We start from the raw sequence: 12,553 nt of genomic DNA, 5'->3' as shown, positions 1-12,553 counted from the left end.
CCTTCTGTTGGAGGAGTATGTATATTTTCTGGAACTGCCCAATTTTGACTTGCCTTTAACAGGAAATGAGAAAAAAAGTCAATATGGCAGACTGATGTTTATTTCTTTGTTCCTCGTAACCATTCCTTGAGACATCTCTGCTGTTATTTTGTTATTAAGTTTTTGCTGAATGTTTGTTTTTGTAGGACTTAACTGGTATAGCTGAAGAGCTCATACCCATCCCGACTGAAAAACCTACTGTAAGTGGTTTCTTTATAAACATCAATGAGCAGCGACCTCCTGGTGTAACACAGAAGATGATGATAAAAGTTTTGTTATTCCTCTAGTGTAAATCTCGATTTTGCAAAACACTATTGAGCTTAGGGGAAATGGTATCAATCATTTTTCAGAAATACGTGTACTGTAGAAAATATTTTCCCATGTTTCAGTGAAGGTTTGGGAGAATGAGAAACACTGCTACAGCAAGAGCAGTAGCTGAAGTTGCTTCCACAACTTTTGCAAGTTCTTCCAAACCCTCACAAGTGTAAACACTGCACAAAAAAGAAACTAGAGATGAAGGAAACTCCACTGTAAAATAAACTACATGTATGTAAATTCTCGGTTCTTTTGTCATCAATATTTTCATTCTCGTTCTCAAGTACACTGTAGTCAAATTTATTTACATTTAATACCAAATGTCTTCTTATATCAGGAATCCAAACCTGAGAAAGAAGAAGGGAAGGAAAAAACTCCAGAAGGAAAAGAAACGGTAATTAAAACAGTTACTTTGTTCTGAGGATTTTTTTCCAGATTCTCTGGTTTTCCTGGAGAGCCCAAAATAACTAACCTTCCAAATTCCAATTTGATGTGGAAACACTAAAAGAAACTATGTAAATTCTCGTTGCATATGTCATTATTATTTTCATTCTCGTTCTCAAGTACACTGTAGTCAAATTTATTTACATTTACCAAATGTCTTCTTATATCAGGAAACCAAACCTGAGAAAAAAGAAGGGAAGGAAAAAACTCCAGAAGGAAAAGAAACGGTAATTAAAACAGTTACTTTGTTCTGAGGATTTTTCTCCAGATTCTCTGGTTTTCCCAGAGAGCCCTCCACAAAAACTATCCTTCCAAATTCCAATTTGATGTGGAAACAGTAAAAAAAAACTATGTAAATTCTCATTGCTTATGTCATCATTATTTTCATTCTCGTTCTCAAGTACACTGTAGTCAAATTTATTTACATTTACCAAATGTCTTCTTATATCAGGAAACCAAACCTGAGAAAAAAGAAGGGAAGGAAAAAACTCCAGAAGGAAAAGAAACGGTAATTAAAACAGTTACTTTGTTCTTAGGATTTTTCTCCAGATTCTCTGGTTTTCCCAGAGAGCCCTCCACAAAAACTAACCTTCCAAATTCTAATTTGATCTGGAAACAGTGGGTGAAGAACCTTTCTGTGGAATGTGCCACTGCCAGTTCCAACTGATTGATTGATTTATTATAAATGAATGTTCATTTAATTATTCATTTATTTATTTATTTATCTATTTTTATTTTTTATTTATTTATTTTTTTATTTTTTATTTTTTATTTATTTATTTATCGATGTACTGGAATTGATCCAGTGGCCAAAACTGGCGAGCTGTGGATAGAGCTTCACAGAAACACATGATGCAGTTATTTACTGTTTAGCAGTTGAGTGTACATGTAGAGATATTAAAAAACATGAAAACCCAGCTATAATTAAATGTAATTCAATCTAAAGACAAATTTTTTTCTTTTTTTCTTCAATAATGCAGAGTCAATGTCTGCTAAATTTCAGATCAACAGTTATTAATAATATTTGAGCTACAAGATTTGTTTAATTACAGAGCATGTACATGTATGAAAACCTAGATCAGAGAATATATGGGCATGTTGCACATAATTGCTAATTTCTGGCCAATATTCAACCAAACCGAACAGAAAATTGCCGTTTTATTAACTTTCCACTGAATTTCAGAGGCAAAGATCTCGTACAAGCTGTACTTTAACAAGAAGATCTGTTAGATCTTATAACCGCGCTTTTAAAATTTAACTGTTTTCTTAGCACTACAGTCGCAACGCAGTGTACATTCCAAAAGCAATCCTTGATGATTCATTGATTACTGTAGACACCACATTACTTGATCAACACAAACTGTATTATTGCACCATCAGTCGTAACCGGTGTGAAATCTCCGATGACGTAATAGTCTTAATCTGGAACTTTCTTCGGGATACGTATGGGCATGAAGATACGAACACTATTAACAACAGCTTTCTTTCTTAAAAATCACGATTAAATTAAATAGTTTTTTCCCTTGAGTAAAGGGCTAGCAAAGAAGTCACACAAGTCACATAATTCAAGAATTGCATTATCCACGGCTTTCTTTAGTACGGTGGTTATTTCCCTACCAATGACGTAATCCTTGCACGTTCTGACAAGTTCGTTGCTTGGCTTGCAAATATTTAATTTTCCTTCCGATCTATGAACTGGCTACGATGAAACCGTCAAAGGATTTACTTCATTTGCGTAAAACCACAAGAAATACTCACAAAATTACAAATAAATTAATGACCGTCGCTTCTGCCGAAATAATCTTGCAAAGTAAACACGATCGTATTTGTCACGTAGCGAAAGTGAAAGCTGCAACGTCAGCGCATTCCATGGCTGACGTAATACCTTTTTTTAGCGTATTTATTATTCCCTTTAAATCCAACGCTTTGATAAAACGAAAAGAAAATATATTTTACCCACAAAAAAGAAAACAATATCCGTAAAATTGTCCATGTATTTATGTTTTAACAGCTTCTGGCGGAAAAACATCACACGTTGCGTGACTCAAAGTTTGGCCAAGCGGAGGTCTGCGTCTGGTCACCGACAAAAAAAAAAAGTAAATAAACCACGGGTAAACCTAGAACCGCGCTCGGCCCATGGCCGCGCGGTTAATTATGTAATTTTATTTATTTTGTATCTTGTTTGTGTGATTATTTACTCCATTTTGCTAGACTGAATCAAGCGACAAGGGAGATGGGAACGAAGTACAGGAATCAGAACAAAGCCAAAGAAGGAGGAGGAGAGCAAGTAATGATGAAAATGACACCAATGTAAGTTGTAGCTTTATAGTTTATGGTGGACTCTTGCTAATGGGGAGTTTAAGTAAACCAGAACAGCAGCAGGAATGAGTCCAAGCAAAAGGTTAAGAGGGATTCTGCTCAAAGTTTGAGCAATTAGTGCAAAATTGTTTACTAAAAATGTACTTGTTTCATTTGTAAAGTTCATTTTTATTACTATTTTGAACATCTAACTTTAATTCATTTCCTTAAGTCACCCTGCAATTAAATTCTCAGGCATTCGCAAGAAAGTTAAAGTTAAACCTCATAAAAATGCTTAAAGCATTACTGTGTCATTTTGCTTTAAACTGATGCAAAACATCAGTACAAATATTCAAATTCAGTTTAAATTCAGTTTTCAAATTCAGTTTTCTCTCACAGGGTCAGCTTGAGGGCTTAAGTCTCAATACATTGTTCTCGACTGTATTCAAACTGTTACCATGTTCTGAGGTTTTCCCTAAGTCACCCTGTGATTAAATTCTCAAGCATTCTCAAGAAAGTTAATATTAAACCTTGTAAAAATACTTAAAGCATCACCAGTGTTTGCGCCAGAGCGCGCCATTGCGGGAATCCCGCGTTACAATCAGAGATGGCCCCAGAAAAACGAAAAAAGGGCCAATTTGGCTCTTTCCTTTTACAAGACTTCAGGCTTGACACAGGCATAATATTTTAAAAGCCATCCCAGGGCTCAAATTTGTGATTGATACGGTCACCAATGCAACAAGCATTTCATCCTTGGTGACCAAAAATTCTGGTCTAGTCGCCATAATACGGCATAATAGTGACTACATTTCTCTGTGTTGACGATCAATAACGGTTATTTTGTCACACATTGTGTCCTTCTAGAAAAATCATATTGAAAGATCTTTGCTTCTAAAACATTCAACATAAGAAAAGAAGTCAATCTGTCCTTTTGCTTTGCTTTATTGATTCTCTCATAGTAATTCTCTCATATCGGAAAACTTCCAAATGGCTGACTGTGTTTGAAATCACCCTATAATGCATTGTAAACCCTTGATCATTGACTACGTCATGTAGGCCTAAGGATTGTGCTCTTGTAATGTACAGATCCTTTATACTAGTATCTGATTCAAAAGAAACTTTATTAAGTAGAAACCCTTCAAAAAGCACTTACTATTAAATTTTATCATAGATCCTAATAAACTGCATTATTTTCATTGGTACCCTGATGCATTTTTTCTTTCTCTAGCTATCAATTTAGTGGCCCCTTTCCTGAAAAATTGGCCCCTAAAAAGATCTTCAGGGGCCACTTTAGCCCTCAAGTAAAATTTTCTGGCTGAAACACTGATTACTGTGTCATTTTGCTTTAAACTGATGCAAAATGTCAATAAGTTGTTCTTAACTGTATTCAAACCATTACCATGCTACATGTATGAGGTTTTTTGGTTAAGTTTATTTTTGCCTTTATTGCTCAAATGTTTAGTGGACACCATCTTAATAATGAGCAGTTCAATGGCTCTGGAACCCTCTCCCCCCCCCCCCCCCCTCCCCATCCCCTTTACTCAACCAAGCAGTACAGATGGTTGACTTGAATGTGCTACATGCATGCACACATACCTATTTTGCATCCACTACTCATCCAGACACAGGTTGTGATTAAATTAGATGTGTTGGATCCATGGACAACCATGCCACTGTGTCATTTATTTAATGTCAACAGATGTTACAAAGATTCAAAAACTAAATTCACCAAAGCCAGACATGAAAACCCCTAAAGACCAGCAGGTGAAAAAAATAGGGGAACATGTGCCCCTGACCAAGGCAGTGGTGCCACCCTTCGTGTTTTATGGTATCCCAATAAAATGTAGTGTACACAAATATAGTAAATTATGGCGATGTGATTACAGTCAAACCAAGTGAAGCGTACCCCTCAAGATTACATTAATGAATTGATTATTTGAATATTGAACCTGCTAGTCATTTCAAGAATGCAATAATGAATTGATTATTTGAATATTGAACTTGCTAGTCATTTAAAAAATCAATATTTAATTGATTTTTTTTGGCACATTAAACCCGTTAGCCATATTCTTGGGATGACTACTGAGTTCAATTTTCCAATAATCAGTTCAAAATTGCATTCTTGAAACGACTAGTGAGTTCAGTATTCAAATAATCAATTCATCGATGTAATCTTAAGGGGTACGCTTGACTTGGTTTGACTGTAAATGACAGCATTAAAGAAATATAAACAATCGGAAAGTAACTTCTGTGTATGACAAAGAAAACTTACTTTACAACTGTACACGGTGAAGGCTGACTGTAGAATGTCTCACTCTGCTAACAGGAACTAATTATTTCAAACTCTAATCCTGCTAAACACTGCACACCTCAAACTGGCCCCCAACCCTCTGCTCCATGCTGGTAAAATAGTAATTTATGCTAATTTGGGATTATCACAAATTACATTAATTTTTACAGGTGTCATAAAAAATTGTAGTTAATCAAATCAGGTGCAGAGTTTTTCATGTTACTGATGTGATGTTTCTGTGTTAAGGATGAGAACGGTACTACAGATCCTAAAGTAAAGGATATTCTTAATGAAGTACGTACATGTAAGGCACTGCATAGAATTCTAAATAACTATCACTGACAGTATCTGGTCACCTCACCACCAGGGAATTTCGCCACCAACAAACTCACCACCAAGAGAAGTCTCCTTGCCACCAAACACCAAGAGAAAGTTAAACTACATGTAGAGTAAACTAATCGACGTACATTAGGTAGTCGAGCGAGTACAATATCAACCGACTTGTAAGTTTGTTAGCTTGTCTGTTTGCAAATTTCAGTGTCAACATATTGTTGGTGACGTGATACAAGATGTGCTCCGTTGTCTAGTGAGAAACCATGCCTTTCTAGAATTCAACTACATGTGCTGTATATATCTTTGAGAACTGACTGTGCTGTTATTGCTCAGTTGCTTCGCTGTTGCGTTTGCATTTAAGCTTACGTGAGCGTTGCTTCAGCTAAACTATCAAACAACTTCAACCTTACATGGGCTGTGTAAGTTATGCAACTAAACAAAGTAGAGCAAATTTCAGTTCAGTGTTATTAGATCGTTAGTAATTTGGTGGCAAGGAGACTTCGCTTGGTGGCAAGTTTGTTGGTGGCGAGACTTCCTGGTGGCGAGGTGACCAGTAACCATTATCACACATCTTACAGTGCGTTTACTGAAACCGGGGCCACCTAGCAGGACTCAAACAATACATTCCAACATTTTCAAATCCAGCCAATCTAGTGTCTGGTACAAAACAATGAAATCTCAACTTGAAGTTGAGCTGAAGTGAGGGTTATTATTACTTTTTTGTTTGAAAAAATAAAAAAAAAATTGGAAAAGTGTGACATGGAAAAAAAGGTCTCTTATAAAGTATCCTTATGTTAATTAGTAAGGGATGTTTATCCCAGTTTATCCCAAATTTTTCAGATTTGAAAGAAATGTAACTCAAGCCAATAATTCAACAGTACAGATGTAGAAAAAGCGGGTGTATAATTAAGATGAATGTATAATTAAGATGAATGTATAGGTGATGAATAATGCTCTGAGGGGAGCAGGGTCGTGCAGTAGTTAGAACAGTCACTACACACTAATGTGGCCCAGGTTCGAATCCTATACCTGGTGTCATGAGTGGATTTGTGGTCAGTTCAAGCCTTGCCCTGAGGATTTTTCTATGGGTTCTCTACTTTTCCTCCCTCTACAAAAACAATCACTTGAAAATTCCAGTTTGATCTTGGAACAGTGGATGAACAAGCCCTCCGTGGGATGCGACAATGCAAATTCCTAGATATATTTTATTTTCAAAGTACATGTAACCCACTCTTTGGGACTTTAAACACAGTCACAACAAGTGGATAATGGTACAGAAGTTGGTGCTACGTATGTTTAATAAAAGCGTTTATTGAATTTTTTAAATTCTGTTGTTTTGGTTTTCCAAAGACAGACCCAACTACCACCAATGAAAAAGAAGAAAAAGACACAGCAACGTCAACTAGGAAGGTGAAGGAAGACGGTTACTTTTTGAAAAAAGAAACATAAATTATCAGACTGAGTATTATTTATATGTTATGTTGTGTACGTTCAGATTTCCTTTATGAGCTGGAGTAACAATGAAAACAGCCATATACCATATTTATATAGTTTATCAAATTACCATTTTCCTCAAAACATCGTACTGTCCTTAAAAAAGTACCACTTTCCTTAAAACCCACCACCCTCTAGGGGGAGGGTGCAGGGGTGCACCCTCCCCCCTCCCCCCTCCCTCCCCCCCCCCCCACAAGATAAGGCCTTCTTCTTCATATTCGCTTTTAAAATGTGTTTACCATACCAATCAGTTATGCCATTCCTTAGTGGTGCACCCCTCCTAAGAAAAGTCCTGGATCTGCCCCTGACTCTCCTTTAATAGTAGAAAGCTACACAGTCTGTGAAAAAAAACTATGTGAGATCAAATGTCTAACTCATTAAATGCTAATTAATTCAGCACCATTAAAAGCAGAGAACAAATTGGAGATGAGTTGAATTCTTTTGTAAAGTTATTTTAATTAGTTCCTTCTTCTTATACCAGGCATCCAATTCAGTGTCGAAGAAAAAGCCATCATCAGATGATAAAAAAGTAAGCAGATACAAATAAAATATATTATTTTGACTTCTCAGTTTCATTTTCTGGTGGGAGCAAGCAGTCCAAATGAACACACAGACTGAGCCAACGAGAAATCACTAAGTAAACATTTTAATAGAATTACATCTACATGCATTGTAATAATTATTGTAATTGTACTGTACTCTAGGTAGCATGTCGCAAGAAGTGTAAACTTTCTATTGTTTTTTTTGAGGGGGATGCGTGTTAATTATTTATCCTATTTTTAGTGTACTTGTGTTATTTTCTATAGTGACTGTGTCTGTTTTGCATGATAAATAAATAAATAAATAAATAAATTTATATTATTTATATAAATTTATATAAATTTAAATATAAAGCAGAGAACAAATTGGATATTGAGTTGAATTCTTTAGTAAAGTTATTTTAATTAGTTCCTTCTTCTTATACCAGGCATCCAATTCAGTGTCGAAGAAAAAGCCATCATCAGATGATAAAAAAGTAAGCAGATACAAATAAAATATATTATTTTGACTTCTCAGTTTCATTTTCTGGTGGGAGCAAGCAGTCCAAATGAACACACAGACTGAGCCAACGAGAAATCACTAAGTAAACATTTTAATAGAATTACATCTACATGCATTGTAATAATTATTGTAATTGTACTGTACTCTAGGTAGCATGTCGCAAGAAGTGTAAGCTTTCTATTGTTTGTTTTTTTTGGGGGGGGGGGTGTTAATTATTTATCTGATTTTTAGTGTACTTGTGTTATTTTCTATAGTGACTGTGTCTGTTTTGCATGATAAATAAATAAATAAATAAATAAATTTATATTATTTATATAAATTTATATAAATTTAAATATAAAGCAGAGAACAAATTGGATATTGAGTTGAATTCTTTAGTGAAGTTATTTTAATTAGTTCTTTCTTCTTATACCAGGCATCCGAACCATTAGAGAAACCACAAAACAAGACCACACCTGAGGCTGAAAATGTAAGCAGAACTCCTTGCTACTATATGTAGAAAACTACATAAGATCAACTATGTAACTCATTTCCACTAATATTTGGCTGCATGTACTTCCCTCTCATACCAGACATCCAATTCAGGGTTGAAGAAACAACCTTCATCAGATGATAAAAACTGTGTGAGATACAAATAAAATATATTATTTTGACTTCTCAGTTTCATTTTCTGGTGAGAGCAAGCAGTCCAAATGAACACACAGACTGAGCCAATGAGAAATCACTAAGTAGACATTTTAATAGAATTACATCTACATGCATTGTAATGTTGTAATTCTACTGTACGCTAGGTAGCATGTCGCAAGAAGTGTAAGCTTTCTATTTTTTGTGTGTGTGTGTTAATTATTTATCTTATTTTTAGTGTACTTGTGTTATTTTTTTATAGTGACTGTGTCTGTTTTGCACGATAAATAAAGAAATAAAGAAATAAAGAAATGTATATGTACATATGTACATACATACATACATAAATAAATATTAAATAAATAAATGAATAAGTAAATAAATAAATAAAATATACGTGGACCTACTTTGTATTCATTCAGACGTATAATTATGAAGGAGACCTGTGGGAAAGCTGCTTCTAGTACTTTAGGCAGTCGCTATGTCATTATTTAAATCCATTCTACTATCAAAGGAAACTTCCTGACTTTGTATCTAGCAGAGTCTGAAAATGAATGCAAAGTTGAATCCAAAGCGAGTAAAGTACTGTGAGTTCTTAATTTAACAGGCAGAGTGAAGCACGTGTAGTAAATCTGGTGAACTTGTGGCTAATAATTGTGGTTGATTTTTTCTCACCTAGGACAATAATCGAGTCTGTCTTACCTTGCGTGATGGAGTCTTCTTGTTGATTGTGAAGGCTGAGCCACATGACGAAGAAAAAGACAAAGATTTTAAGCTGACTTGTAAGTGGAATGTATACAACATGAAAAAAAAAAACAGTGGTTAGTAGGTCAGCAAATTTTTGCCCGGGATTTAGCAACAATATACAAAATGCACTGGAAGCTGATAGAAGTTTTTTCCCAGGAAATATCTGGAAGGTCAAACATAATTTGGAAAAAAAAACTGCCCCTAAGGTTGTCTCAGTTCTGGTTTCCTCTGATATCAAGTCATTGGCTAGATGCCACCAGATCTCTGGCTGAATTTGGTTACCACTCATAACTTATCGGTATTCTTCAGCAGCATATCAAGTTCAGTTGGTGATGCCATGGATATTTTTGCTTGAGTGCATCTCACCAAAATACAAACTGTGGCTCAACCATACTCCTCCAATATGCCATGGAAGCATATAGAGTTCTGCACTAGTGAGGTTCAATAAGGTGTCATTTCTGTTTGTATATAGCACATACATTTTTTTCATTTTCTGATATGGTATTAAACTGTTTACAGTTATTTCATTTAATGTTCTTGTTATTAATAACTGTAAATATTAATATTTTAGTTTTGTTCAACTGAGTGGCTGATGAAGTTCGGTTGAGTTGCATGAAATAGTCCATTTTTAAAAAAAAATTATTGTGCTCTGATTACTAACTACTTATTAACCAAGAGTGAGGTCGTTACAGGAAAATCTCAGACCAAGACCTTGCCGTATTGATCGAGCAGTAGCAAGGTCAATACGGCAAGGCCGCGGTTTGAGATTTTCCCATAAAGACCAAACGTTTGAGGTCAATAAGTACACTGTAGTTTATTATATGGCTTTTTGCTTGGTTTTTGCAGGCCCATAATCAGCCGTGGGCATTACAGGAGAATAATGCCCTAATATTAGCCAACCAGAACGCACGTTATATCGGCTACAAACGCAAGTCATAATAAAGAAAATTATTGTATATTTTATTAATAATACTTTGTTATCTTATAGTGAATGTTGAAATGAAAGGACATCATGGATACCTCTCAGCATCTGACTGGCCCCTTTATCCGGTAATAATAATAGAACTCACTGTGAGATGCATAAGCTTGAGAGACAAGTCAGAATGATTCTGGGTGCTGTCCACTATACACAGTGAGCAAACTGTACAACCACACAACATGAAGGCTATTTAACTTTAATGAGATCACATTAATTTTGCACTATTGTTTTATGTTATACAGCATGAATATTTTGAAGAGCCGTGCACCAGTTCCTATTCATCCATGACTCACTTGATGTAGAAATCCATGTTGCATGACATATTTTCACATCGGAGCATTGACTTTCTAAGCCCATCTTGGAGTAGAGAAAACTGAAGGCAGAAATTATGTAAAAATGGGAAAAGTTGCTCTAGTGCATATGTTGTAATCTGACACTACTAACAAGATTTCATTAACTGCAAATTCTTGTGGGTTAGATTTGTATAAACCAGTTTGATTCGTATTTTCTTTTTTGTCCTTGTATGATAATGATACATAGAGCAATCAGATACAAACTGGATAGAAAAAATTTTGCACTAAAAACAAATTAACTGTGATAATTGTGCATCTCGGAAAAACAATTTTAATTTTGGGAATCTCTTTTGAATGAATGAGATTGTCCTCATACAATATTTTATCGTTTGTTTGTTTCCATTTTAGTTTTATGGTTGTATGTCACTGCTGTATGTGTTCTATGGGATTGTATGGCTCGTTGTATCTGCCTGCCAATGGAGAGATTTACTTAGGATACAGGTACATCGACATCTGTAGCCATTCGTCTTGCGTGAAACAATTTGATATTAGCACAATAAATTATGCTATATTGTTGATATTCACACTTTGTGCAATACTAGGTGCTGTATTCTTACCCGGTGCTGTGAGAGGTACTCTGGCTTGACGCTGGATCATGTGGTCTGGGCTCTGGCCAGGGACATTGTGTTGTGTCCTTGGGCAAGACACTTTACTCTCACAGTGACTTTCTCCCTCCAGGTGTATAAGTGGGTACTGGTGACTACTTAGGGCAACTTGACAGAATGCTTGAAATTAACCTGATATGGACCAGTGTCTTTCGTGCGAGAGCTATGAGCTTCTTGTACTTAAGAGACTTGTCATTTTTGTACTCACACACTCACACACTTTTTTGTTGCACACACTATCAACAGTTGTTATCCACTAGTCAATGTTAATAGACTACTGCATGTACATGTACATGTAATATTAAATGCATTGTTTTGTCGTTGTTTTTTCAGTTCTGGATTGGAGGGGTGATTGCTTTGGGTGAGTACTTTCTTGCCAACGATGAAGAAGTTATACAATGACATGTATTTCTTTACAGGCTGGTTTTCACTAGTTATGGAGTCGTTGTGAGAGTCATAATCAGAGACGCACAGTGAAACGATCTAGTGAAAATCATACCAAGGAGTCAGAAACAGAATACCATTTTTGCTTGCAACTCCGTCACTTATGATCTAATTGTAAACCGCATTGTCGGAAACAGAAGTAAAAGAATAAACCAATCACAATGCTTGATTCGGGCCTTGTGATTGGTTGGTTCTTTCTCCTGTGCTTCCAACTCAGACAATCTAGTTTACACTGGATTATAAGCACTCTTATGTTGCTGACTGCAACTCTGACTTCGTCGCTAGTGAAAACCCATCCTACATACATGTAGCTGGTTGTAAAATGGCCGGCCATTCAAAGTGAACGTTTTATAAGCAATATTTCATAGAAACCAGTATTTCTAATTTCCTAACAAAATGTTATTTCATGTAGGTATGTTGGAGAAAGCTGTCTTTTTCTCAGAGTACAACAACATCAACATAACTGGAGAAACAAGTAAGTCAAGATGAATGCAGCTGCAAAATCTGATATCCACTGTGTTGGTCGATAGTTTGAGTATGATAACAT

The 12,553-nt window shown here is 35.5% G+C and overlaps 1 protein-coding gene and 1 long non-coding RNA gene across 7 annotated transcripts in view; one reads left to right on the top strand and one right to left on the bottom strand.

Annotated features, from left to right (window-relative positions):
* Positions 1-12,553, bottom strand: part of LOC149113262 (uncharacterized) — a 216,184-nt gene that overhangs the window by 188,448 nt on the left and 15,183 nt on the right. The window lies entirely within an intron of this gene.
* Positions 1-12,553, top strand: part of LOC110055510 (Golgi-pH regulating cation channel-like) — a 105,601-nt gene that overhangs the window by 85,119 nt on the left and 7,929 nt on the right. Inside the window, exons 5-19 of one of the 6 annotated variants that reach the window (XM_089288159.1) lie at positions 186-239; positions 692-748; positions 969-1,025; positions 1,250-1,306; positions 3,010-3,108; positions 5,633-5,680; positions 7,070-7,129; positions 7,695-7,742; positions 8,181-8,228; positions 8,670-8,723; positions 9,558-9,660; positions 10,614-10,675; positions 11,306-11,398; positions 11,896-11,923; positions 12,419-12,481. In XM_089288159.1, the coding sequence (XP_089144285.1) occupies positions 186-239; positions 692-748; positions 969-1,025; positions 1,250-1,306; positions 3,010-3,108; positions 5,633-5,680; positions 7,070-7,129; positions 7,695-7,742; positions 8,181-8,228; positions 8,670-8,723; positions 9,558-9,660; positions 10,614-10,675; positions 11,306-11,398; positions 11,896-11,923; positions 12,419-12,481 (931 nt within the window). The remainder of the gene's footprint in view (positions 1-185; positions 240-691; positions 749-968; positions 1,026-1,249; positions 1,307-3,009; positions 3,109-5,632; positions 5,681-7,069; positions 7,130-7,694; positions 7,743-8,180; positions 8,229-8,669; positions 8,724-9,557; positions 9,661-10,613; positions 10,676-11,305; positions 11,399-11,895; positions 11,924-12,418; positions 12,482-12,553) is intronic. The other 5 variants (XM_089288158.1, XM_089288161.1, XM_089288160.1 and 2 more) reach the window with 5 other exon arrangements.

Source organism: Orbicella faveolata, unplaced genomic scaffold (genome assembly GCF_042242905.1).
Source record: "Orbicella faveolata isolate gen_17 unplaced genomic scaffold, um_ofav_v1 contig_15, whole genome shotgun sequence".
Classification (NCBI taxonomy): domain Eukaryota; kingdom Metazoa; phylum Cnidaria; class Anthozoa; order Scleractinia; family Merulinidae; genus Orbicella; species Orbicella faveolata.
This window is presented reverse-complemented; position numbering and strand designations above follow the sequence as displayed.